Below are 12038 nucleotides of genomic sequence, written 5' to 3' on the forward strand. Positions count from 1 at the left end.
AATAAAGCTATGCTCAGAAACCACTTCAAGCCAGAGGTGCTACGGCATCTCTCGTATCCCTAGTTCCACCACCTATGGCAAACCTGGTTTCCACCAGCTGAGGATCTAGCCCTACATTGTTTGAAGCATTGCTAAGAATGCTTAGCCCCATAACAACTGCTGTGGTCCTCCATAATGCTCAAATAATTAGGCATTGTTTAGTGCTCTGAGGTGAGTGGAGCTGGTCAAAATTATATCTGTTAAACATATTTATTAAAAATTTGAATTTCAATGAAAAAATGTTGACAAACATTTTCATCAAGTTTTTTTTATTTTTGAGACAGCTAAAGAACGGGTTCAATTTTTTTGATTTTTGAAAATTGTTTATAGTAAAAAAAAACTTGAAAAACATTTTAGAGGTTTTTTGTTTGTTTGTTTAAAACTAGTTCTAATTATGAGCAGTTAGGCCCTGCTTTATTAGGGGAAATAGTGCATCTCTTCTATAAATTCATGGCATTTTACCTTTCACTTTGAAACACTAATAAGTTAGAAAACGATCAGTTAATATGGTTTCTTTGTACCGGACATTAAGAAAAGAGCTATGTGCAGCCTGAAAGCTTGTCTGTTTCACTAACAAAAGAAGGTCCAATAAAAGTTATTACCTCACACATCTTGTCTCTCTCTCCCTCAGAAAATATAGCAAAGACATTACTTTATATATGTCATATCTAAAAATTGAGTATGCTGAGTCTTACAATCACAATAGCTAATTGACTGACACATCCTTTATGTCACACATTTCAACTGTCCATTATGCAGAACAATTATAGATCAAAATTTTTGCTTCAAACCGGACGTTTCTATTTAATTTCTCAGAGTAGTTAGGAATAAAAAGGAGAGCAACCACATTTGGAAAATGGGAGGATGTGCATAGCACAGGCAAGGAGTGTGACAACTTAGTAGTAGAAACCATGGACTGGAACTCAGTACATCCAAGTTCTATTTCTGGCTCTGTTACTAAATTTAGTAATTTGGCCCCAGTTCACCAAGGTACTCAAGTACATGTCAACGGTTATTACAAGAAAGAGAAAAATTGTTCTCCTTAACCTCAGAGGACAAGAAGCAATGGGCTTAAATTGCAGCAAGGGAGGTTTAGGTTGGATATTAGGAAAAAACCTTCCTGTCAGGGTGGTTAAGCATGCGAATAAATTGCCTAGGAGGCTGTGGAAACTCCATCACTGGAGGTTTTCAAGAGCACGTTAGACAAACACCTGTCAGGGATAGTCTAAAATAATGCTTAGTCCTGTCATGAGTGCAGGGGACTGGACTCGATGACCTCTCAAGGTCCCCTCCAGTCCTACATTTCTATGTCTCAACAGATAAAAAATGTGCAAGTTACTTATGGTCAAATATTCAGCTAAGCCTTTACCTAGCCACCACTTGTGCACTCAAACACATACACCTGAACTTTGCCTGTATAAACATCTGTGTCTGCAAATTCTAACACCTGGACATGTCCAGATGCTAACTATTGCCACGTGTACTTGTACCTGTATGTAGGTGTGCATTCACAATAGAGTGCAGAGATGAATCCCTGAGCCTCAGTTTACCCATGTGCAAAATGAGGACAACACTTATCACCTTCATATAGCTGCAGAGATTCCGGGATTATTAAGTGTTTTGAGATTCTCTGATGAAAGAGGCTACCAAAATGTGAAAAACCGAGAGCTTATCTACACTTATAGTACTGCAGTGGCATCGCTGCACCTTTGCCACTGTAGCGCTTAGTGATGACACTACCTACACCGACGGGAGAGCTTCTCCTGCCAGTGCAGGTACTCCACCTTCCCAGGAGGTGGTAGCTACGTTGCCAGGAGAAGCCATCCTGCCGACATAGCGCTGCCCACGTCGGGGGTTAGGATTTGCCACACCCCTGACTGACGTGGTTATACTGGCATAAGTTGGTAGCCTAGACCAAGCCTAACAGTTTATGTAAATTACTTACCAAAGATTCACTTGCACACTGGAACACGTAGCAAACATACTGGTTTATCCCAGGTTCAATAGATTCCCGACAAATAAAACCAAAGTGATCAACATGTTGTATACCCTGAAAATTTTTTTTAAAAGCATTAGTGAAGTATTTATTTTAAAATATATTTTAAAATCAGTTCAGAAATACTGTGATAATTGTATTTCAGTTCTTGCCAACAGTCATCTCTGAGATACCACCACTTTCCCCATACTGAGAATTTGCAGTGAATCAGAAAGCTATGCGGTCGCAGATATCAAGTATGGTAACTTTTTTCTTTGATAGATGGTGGCAGCCATTAAAAAAGAAAGTGTAATATGCCCATAAGTCATAGGACTTCTTACACACACAAAACCCTGAAGCAACAGCAATGAATAATGCTCAGTTTCTTTCCTCATGAAAAAATTTGACCTTCGCTACATTTCTCTGACTTATTTGTTCAAATCAGCCCCTATCTTCTCACCTTACAACACTGGGAGGTAATTCAAACCATTTCCCCTGTGGCAGTTTAGGACCTTCAATTCATTAAATAGGAAGGGACAGATTTTATACATATGAAAGAGCCACCATTCTGACCTTTATTTTGGTTAAACTCACATATTTTCTTAAAATGAGTCCCTAGCAGACCAGTTCCCAAACTCAGTATAAACTGTTTTAAACACAACTCTAGGAAGAATTACAGCAAAATCTATTGCTGTTTTCTGAATTTTCTCATTTCCTTGCATAGGGGAAGGTGTATGGGGGAGGTGGGATGACACTTGCGTCACTGTACCTGAAAATAGTATAGCAAGCTTGTCCGTTAACTGTACTTCCAGCACTGTTCTCTAACAGGGCGTCTCAACTTGTCATTCCAATGGGACATGTGACGATTGTTTATTATTCTGCGTCACCCACAAAGACAGTGAGGCTTAACAAGAAACCCACACAGCTGCCTGTGACCCTTAAGATTATACATATAGATATATAAAATTTTATCATTTATATTTGTGGCTTGGTCAATTATAGAAATTACGGACATGCATTTTCCAGGCTGAAATGAAGCACCCTAGCATACTCATGCCACAGAAAAGCAACACATTTACTAGTGCAGAAATAAAATAACCCTGAATACACTCTGGAGAGATTGTTCCTCTTTCATTTTAATCAGTTTTAAGCTCATAAGGGTAAATATTCCAAGCTATAACATTGGCTAATAAATCTACAATAAACACAGGGTGTTTAACAGTGAACAAATGCTGATGAGCTCTGTGTAACCAAGTACTTGGCTTGAATAAATTAATATTTCATTTCTATTGACCATAAGAATTCTCCAGAGTTGTTGGGTTTGAGGGGTGGGGCGGGCAAGGTTGGCTTGTTTTGTGTTTTTCAAACCAAATCTTTCACTAATATGCCACAGATGTTTTGGAAACACAGAACATTTTGTTAGCACCTATTCAGTTTAGTTCTCAATAAGGCTTTTATTTTTCCCCACCCACTCAAGTTCTAGTGAAAGACTACATAAACACCAGTATGAAATCTAGTCTGAAGTGATTTATGGCTTACAAATGCCCAGTTTGGAAGAAGTTGTAGATATCTCTCTAAGAAAGGGTGACCAGACAGCAATTGTGAAAAATCGGGGAGGGGGTGTGGGGGGGTAATAGGAACCTATATATAAAAAAGACCCAAAAAGAGGGACTGTCCCTATAAAAATAGGGATCCTGGGTCTGACAGGGCTAAGGCGGGTGAGGTAATTTTTATTGGACCAACTTCTGCTGGTGAGACAAGCTTTTGAGTTACACAGAACTCTTCTTCAGGTCTGGGAAACTCACTCAAAGCATCACAGCTAAGCACAAGGTCGAACATATAGTTTAGCATAAGTAGTTAGCACATAGCACATACATTCAGACTATGTGCTAACTACTTATGCTAAACTATATGTTCGACCTTGTGCTTAGCTGTGATGCTTTGAGTGAGTTTCCCAGACCTGAAGAAGAGTTCTGTGTAACTCAAAAACTTGTCTCCCTCACCAACATAAGTTGGTCTAATAAAAGATATAACCTCAAACACCTTGTCTCAGTTAGGAAGAAAGCAGGAACAAAGAGGACTGTCTAAGATACAAGGCCAGTTCCTACCATACTTTAAATATCAGTGACTTCACTGCCAGTGTTGTTCTCCTGAGCTGCCCATGGGTTCACCTGCTGTCCACCAGGACCCTCATGGAAACTAGCAGCTGCCACTCATGACATTCCCCCAGTAAACAAAGTTTTTGGACCCAGGGCATCCACAGGTTCTCTTCTTTCTTACCTCTCCTTCTTGTGTGCCTGCCTGATCTGTGTATGCTATAAATACTATTATTTCATCTTTATCATTTGCCTACGTAGGCCAGATTTCCCTATTCCTCTTGCAGTCCCCTTTGCCCTCCATCCGAAGCAACAGTATATGCTAATCCCAGTTCTAATTTGCAAGCTATATAGCCATGCAACACAGATACAAGGGAAGATTTGACTGGTGTTATCTGAACATCTGAAAAGAGTGCTTTGGATCAGATGCTGGTCTAAGAACCATCAGAAAATGCATTTGGAGACCTTTAATAGCTCTTGTACTGACCACATGGAATTCCCAACTTTAGAATTGCTGCTACCACTAAATTCTCCAAATGAGGTAGAAGCCATGGCTCTGTCCCCACCTCAGCGGCAGAGCTAGTCCCACACTGGGGAGAGGCACACTCTGTATCCTGTCCCAAGATAGCAGAACAGCTGTGCTCCTTGCGAAAGCCCTCACTGAAACACAGTGTCACCACCATAGAGCACCTCCAAACTGGAGATTTCAGGCAACTGCCTAAATTGAACCAAGTGGTCTCTTTCCTTAAGTTAACAAAATTCACATCTAGCTGCTGGTGAATGATGACCTATTCACCAATTTACAGAATTCACAGTTACAGAATGCTACAATTCACAGAAATTCACTAGTTCTGTGTACATCTTCAGATCGTGAGCTCTGAGGCAGGGACTGTGCTTTCCTTTGTATCTGTGCCATTCTTAGCACTTTGTGGGAGTTAACACAAACCAGTAAGTGGCATTTGGAGGCACAGAATTTCTACACTTTGAATTACTGTTGCCTGATCTATCACAAGAAGGAGGGTCTACCCCTGTAGTCTACAATAGTAGCAACCGGATGATTGATCAAATTTAAAATCCATCTTCCTCCAGTGCCGACACCAAAACTATACTGCGGTTTATCACTTCTAAACTGTAGCATGTGTTCTTCTCATTCAAAATATGATTACCTCAAACATCACTCTATAGATAATATTTAACATTTCCAAAGTACTCAGGTGGGGAAGAAGGGGCACAGAATAGCTGTCTTACCATGTTTTTATTGGGGTTCTATAGAGAAAGCCAAAATCTAGTTATACAGGTGTTAACTAAAACAAAGTTATAATTGTTTAAAAAAAAAAAAAAAAGAGAGACATATGATGTACAACCACTAGGTTTAAAGATATTCTGTACTGTGTTTTCATTTAATCTTCTATAATCAACAAAAGCTTTGATTGACTATTTCTGCTGCCCACTGAATAAAAAAGTCATCAGAGCGTCTCCAAATCAAAAAAGTCCCTTCCCAGATGTACTGGAAGCTACTCAATAAATGCATACCTGAGAACATGAGGAGATATCTTTAAAATTCTTTTCAAGCACAACAGATTTGGTGTCTGGGCTGATAAGGTTAATTTCAAATCGTCCAACCTTTGAAAACAAAAATTTAAATCAGACTGTTTTATAAGGCACAAATGAATAATACACCAAATGAAGTTCAATGACTGGGCAGATTCTGCCATCTTTGCATTTGCTACTCACGTTGAATAGTAGTTTACTCATAGGGTGACCAGACAGCAAGTGTGAAAAATCAGGATGGGGGCTGGGGGGAATAGGAGCCTATATAAGAAAAAGACCCCAAAATCGCAACTGTCCCTATAAAATCGGGACATCTGGTCACCCTACTTACCGAGTGAACGAAGATGGCAGAATTTAGCATTTTAGGAAAAAGGAAAATGAGGGAGGGGAATTGCAGAAAATTTCAGCAAAAATGGCGAAGTATTCAGTTTGGGGGTAAAACAAAAACAAAAAAAACCCAAACAAACAAAGTTGCAGGAATCAGACACAGTTTAAGTTTCATTCCATCAAAAGTCAGTTTTTGAGGGGCCCTAATTAAAGCTCTGTTAGACTGATCTGAAACAATCAAGGTAAGTTACAAGCCTTATTACACCAAAAACCACCATCCAGATGAGTTTTTAAAATGCAAATACAAAACAGTTTGGGTCTTCAGTTCTTTGCTGCTGTTTATTTTAAAATAAAGGTGATGTATTTAGCCTCTTTTTAATTGTCAACGAGAACAGATTATTTGCTGCAGTGAATTTCCCTTCTGCTTTCTCATGAACTGCTCTCCAAGGGCACACGAATATAGTCTATGGAGCTTGAGGGGTTTTTCAGCTAAGGCCCTTTCACCACCAGTGATGGGCTGTGGGTTTCTAAATGGCAATATATTTCCTCACATCCGTTAGTGTTTCTCAAGAGGATGAAAATGCAAGTCTGTTCTCTAAAATGGGGGAAGGACGGGGGGGGGGGGGGAGAAAATTCCTAAGCATTTAGCAGCCTATCAGTTTAAAAAGCAAAAGATCTTTGGCTTTTATGGGTCACCTGTTCTAATAATTTTCTCTTGTTTCCTTAGTGCATATGCTCTGAAATCTTTAAACGTACTTCAGGGGAGAGAAGACAGACTAAAGGATTTGGGGATGAAGCCACTGAGCAGATCTTAGAAGTATAATTTTTCAACAGACTTTTTGCAAGACAGACTATTCCTATTCTGGAAATGAGGAACTTCTTAGCATCACTGAAATTTAACATAAAAAGAGAAGGAGTCAAACTGCACATTATTTTTCACAGCTTTAACTACTTGTTCATTTTAGTAACACAAAAGGGAGCTTTTGTTCACTCTGTTCAAAAATGTTATGGATAGAGAAATCAATCCACAAAAGCACTTGAAAAGAAGTCTGAATACTAGCATCAGATTCTAAGACAAAATACACTTAAATTTGATGTTAATATTGTCAAATTAACAGATAAGCAATTATATTCCCTTCAAGTTTACAAAACTCATATGTTTTAAACTTTAGCTTCCCCCAAAGTAACTGGGATACAAATTATTCAATATTATTTAGAGTCTCCCCAGTATGGTTTCATGTATTGTAATACAAAGTAGAAAAGCAAACGATTTTTGGCTTAACAGAAATTGTTTGCATAAGAAGTTTCAATATGCAGCAGTGACAATAATTGTCTAAGTCAAGCTCTCCTAATTCTATTGTATGCATGAAATTGTGAGTACTGCTATGGCACCTACCTGAAACAGCATTGTTCTGTTCTTCTCAGAGTCTGAGGGTTGAACATGACTGGGTGCACTTGCATGTCTCCTGCGTGGCTGTGTTTTCAGGCTGGTATCATGAACCTTCCTTTGCATAACTGCAGTGACGCTGTTGCACCGGGAGCGGAATTCCTGCTGCTCATCAAAGCCAGAATCCTCCAAAATTCGCTCGGGGAAAGAGACACGGGTGCCAGCCAGGTTGGTCTGGCCTCCAATTGTAAAGATCCCCATGTGCCCGGTGGTGGTGCTCGTGCCATCTAGCTCCTCAAATGGACTATCTGACGGAGAAGCTGGCACGTCTCCTTCATACAAGGTTAAGTCTGAGCTGGAATCTGTGCTCCGCTGCTCACTCAACAGTTTCAGGCGCTGGCGCTCATGTAGGCTGAATTTCTCAATGCACTCATCAATTAGAGTGGAGGGGGCTTTCTTATGGGCCACAGTCACCTTTCCACAGTACAAAACCTCAAATTTTTGGGAATTGTAGAAGGCATCTTCACTATCCTTACCAGGCTTGGCATCCTCTTTCAGGGCTGCTTTGGACACTTGCCTTATGCTGCTGATCACATCAGGAACCTGGGTGACAATTAAAAATCTTCATTAAGGAAACCAGAAATTAAAGACCAAAGCCACAAATGTCCAACACGCAACGCCTTTAAAAAAAATGGATTAGAATTTGACTGAGTAATAGAATGTCAGAGAAAAGCCATCATGATCCTCAACTGGATTTGGCAGAAAAGGCTTTGTTAGTACAGCCCCAAGGATGTTCCCAATAAGATTTCAGTCTTAGGCAACATAAATATTCATGCAAGTAACAGTTTAGCTACTGCAGTATGTGCTACCAGCTTCATGCCTTGAAATACATAACTAGTCATTCCTGAATCCTGTATGCACCCTTTCAGACGTGGAAACAATGTCAAGTATTTTTCTAGAGCCTTACAATTAAGCTACTAACAAACCCTTTAATACAGTAAATCAGGCATACCAGCTCCAATGTCTAATTGTGGCGTTTTGTACAGCTGCAGAGGAAATCATGGTTTTGATTTCCTTGGGAGTAAGGTGTACAATGCAAAGCTTCACGTACACAAGGCAACAGAGCAAGATGCGTGCATTTCAGGGATATTAATCATACATGTGAATTTTGTAGTCTCTCAAAATACTACCCTGTTAATCCTATCAGTGCATAGCAATAGTGGGCTACATTCACAACTTACATTATTGGCCACAACATAATTAACTTCACTGGAGTTGCAAGTTCATATCTGAAAATCCTGATTTTTCCATCAGTTACTAAAACCTGGTAGGTTTACTGACTAGAGTGATTTTTTTTCCCCCTTCAGTATGTTGATTTCTTTGAGTGCTCCCAGTTATGTTTTGGCCTCAAAGGCAGTCTGACCAAAGTATGGCAAAGGTATTCTTACAGAGATGCTTAATTGTGGAACTTGCTTCCTATTTCTATTCAGAATGACCCATCTGTTACAGCATTTAACACTATACTAAAAGCAGCATCTCATCACCTTTGAAATTGTTTCTCTACATTATGGTTTACTGTAAAAGCCTTCTGACACCCTGATCTAAGCTTTCAGATCTCGAAGCATTAATCTAACTCTTGTCATTTCATGAGGTACCAGCTGTTAAAATTTGGAACTGCGGCTGGGTGTGGGGGGGGCGGGGGAAGGGTGATGACAATTAGGCAAGGTAGTAATCAGAATGAAAATTTAAAGGATCGCACTTCTCATCTAATTAGTTAAAGTTATGTATTTAGTATTGATAAATCCTCTCAAAAGTACTTTCAAATTTAAATGTTTCCAAGTGCAAGATGACCTACAGTGGACAAATGAAATGAAGTGGCTAAACTATGAAGGAAATGGAATATTTTCCATGCTTAATTTCATAGGGCTGTTGTAGCTCCTCTTGAGTCCACAGGAAAAAACTACTTATGAATCGGTCTCAACTGACCTTTCAGATTTCCTTGAGGGGAATGTTTCCTCACACTCCAAATAGCATTTATTTAAAGTTACTGAAAAGTACTATACTGACAACATTACTAAATTACTTGTCAGCAGTGCTTTCCGGTCCACCAATGAAAACAGTAGATAGACCAGTACAAAACTTTCAGGGCTAGAAGTATGTCCCAGCACTGGTTCCAGGATCAATTTATAGTGCTGAACTTGGTCATCAACATAGAATAGGCCTTATTCTAACAAAGATACCCATCAGAGAAGGTCTCTCATGAAACTGAAAGTCCTCAAGCTATTTGTCAAGAAACTGTGAGCCTCATGGAATATTGGGTACAATGGTAAATTGCATAGAAATGGAGACTGAAAAAAATAAGTTTACTCAGATGTGTTGTAATGGAGAAAGACCATTGTCTGTGTGCTAATACAAAATGACCTCATGTCTAAACTGGTAATATGGACTTTGAACACTTTCTATATCAAAATACTGCCAAGTAATAAAGGGACATCAGCCAAAGGGAATAAGGAGTAAGCACTTCAATGACAGATGTGCCAGACTGACCCCAAAATGCTCACCCCTGTCAGCATGAGTGCAGGAACAGGCACATAAAAATTCTGTTTAAAGCCTTTAGTCTTGCTTAGCCAGTCTAAGAGTATTCTTTTGAGTGAAGCCCTGGAAGCTCTTAGAGAACACAGAATAGGCATGCTGTATTCTGCTTCATTCATTTACTTTTCTAACTTGCATAAAGCTGGATGCAAGATATTTATCCTCTGGAATTACTGAAAGGGTCTTTGGGGATAAGTGCTGAGAGACATTCTTCAAAGTCTGGAAAACAAGACTCAGGAGTCAGAAGTCTAACTAAGAACAGAAGATACATCTCTGGAAGCTGTGTCAAAACAGTGGGCACAGAAACTCAGTCATGAAGGACTGGGGTAGGATGCGGTATTCCTTGGTACATGGGAGGGTGGGAGGGGGAAGAGACACAGATCAAGATGGGTGGAAGATAACAGAGATGTAGTCCTCAATGAGAACAAAGGCCTCTGATACTTTTGGAAAATGCTGGTTTAGAAATCAAGTTAAAGATACTGTACTGCACATTACCACAAGTGCAGGCTTCAAAAAGAGTACAGTGAAATTTAAATAGCCATGTTCCACTGTATTGGGGTCATGCTGAATCTGGTCAGCATATAATAGGCAAAATACCTTTAAACTAAAAGGGAGGTGGACTTTTAAACCTGGTGATTTACGTAAGGATTTTAATAGGCTGTAAATATTTTATTAATTAATCCACTTCATCGAACTGGATGTAGTTGCTAGTGATCGAGTAAGGAGAGAGGAGCTGTGATATTTTCAGTGTGCTGATGATACTCCGCTCTGCATCTCCCAAGGTCCGCATGAGACAGCAGCTTGAAAGTAGGCAAACTAGCTGCAGCTCAGCCCAGAGGAGGCAGCTCTGAAAGCCAACCAGAAGAAAATTACAAAAGATTAAATCGGGGGACTGTTGTGAGGACGTGTGACTGCCTCTTGTAATGCAGGCTTCCTTTACAATTTAGAGCTCATATTAGAGCCAAGGCTGCTGCTGGATTCACAGGTAGCAGCTGTTGTGAAAAAGCACTTTCTCACCCCTCCTGCACCTGGCAAGCCAAATATGATCTTCCTATGGGATATGGATCTTGTAGGCTACTGCAATGCACTATCTGCAGGCTGCACCTTAAAACCATTTACTGTAGAAACTAAAGCTAGCATAGAACGTGGTTGCAATGCTCCTCAATGGGAGCATCTGACACCAGTGCTCCACCTTAGCCAGAGGTCAGATTTATTAAACATTTTGGACATGCTCCAAATATATATCTTTGTTTGTGGGTGTGAGAGTGGAAGCAGGTTGAGAGAGAGAGAGAGAGAGAGGTTACATATGGGGCTATTACAAGCCTTTTGGAATGGAGGGTAAATATCTTTTTTGTGCAGAAAGTATTACAAAAGGTGTGTACACACACACACACTTTTTATTTTGTATAGTGTAATTTTAAATGTAGAAGTTCTCAGAACTTTGGATAGATACTTAAATAAATAGATTAAAGTAAAAGTTAGGAATCTCTGTGTGCTTTACAGATACACTTTCATGCTGGAATCCTTACTTATCCCAGTTTAACTACCCATTAGGGTATTAGATGAAAGCATACGATCATTTTAAAAAGACAAATACAGTGGGGAAAAATACATATTAAAACTTACTGACAGGACTTGCAAACAAGTTCAAGTAGTGTTTTTGAAAGTTTTAGTGTAGGTGTCTAGCATTAATATCAAGTATATAACAGTTTTGCTTGTTGTTTTTAAAGTGGCAGAGCTGATAAAAGTTTAGACTTTAGAGACTACCAGTTTTGATAAAGGATGCATGCTGCAGCAAAGAAAACAGCACAAAGGAAAACCATTGTTACAGCTCTAGAATGGGACAAGTAACTCCATGGCAACATTGGATCTTTTCTTCAAGAATACAAGTGACAGAAGAGTTTAGAGTCCTAGTAGACTGTTCTCCCTTCAGTATTCACAACTACATTCACTGAGTGGAAGAATGGACCCCAAAACAATATATAGTACAAAATCAGAAAAAGTTTCCAGTTTCCACCAAAAAAACTAACTACAAGCAGGTTATTCACAAAGATTCAAAAAGCACAAATTC

The 12038-nt window shown here is 39.5% G+C and overlaps 1 protein-coding gene across 5 annotated transcripts in view; it reads right to left on the reverse strand.

Moving 5' to 3' along the window:
* The window catches only part of TBC1D4 (TBC1 domain family member 4), a 159416-nt gene that overhangs the window by 60083 nt on the left and 87295 nt on the right, over positions 1 to 12038 (reverse strand). For 4 of the 5 annotated variants that reach the window (XM_077812364.1, XM_077812397.1, XM_077812381.1 and 1 more), the window contains exons 2-4: positions 7385 to 7978; positions 5644 to 5733; positions 1985 to 2089 (exon numbers count right to left, since the gene is read on the reverse strand). In XM_077812364.1, coding sequence (XP_077668490.1) covers positions 1985 to 2089; positions 5644 to 5733; positions 7385 to 7978 — 789 coding nt within the window. The remainder of the gene's footprint in view (positions 1 to 1984; positions 2090 to 5643; positions 5734 to 7384; positions 7979 to 12038) is intronic. The other variant, XM_077812371.1, reaches the window with a different exon arrangement.

This window comes from Eretmochelys imbricata, chromosome 1 (genome assembly GCF_965152235.1).
Source record: "Eretmochelys imbricata isolate rEreImb1 chromosome 1, rEreImb1.hap1, whole genome shotgun sequence".
NCBI classification, from domain to species: Eukaryota; Metazoa; Chordata; order Testudines; family Cheloniidae; genus Eretmochelys; species Eretmochelys imbricata.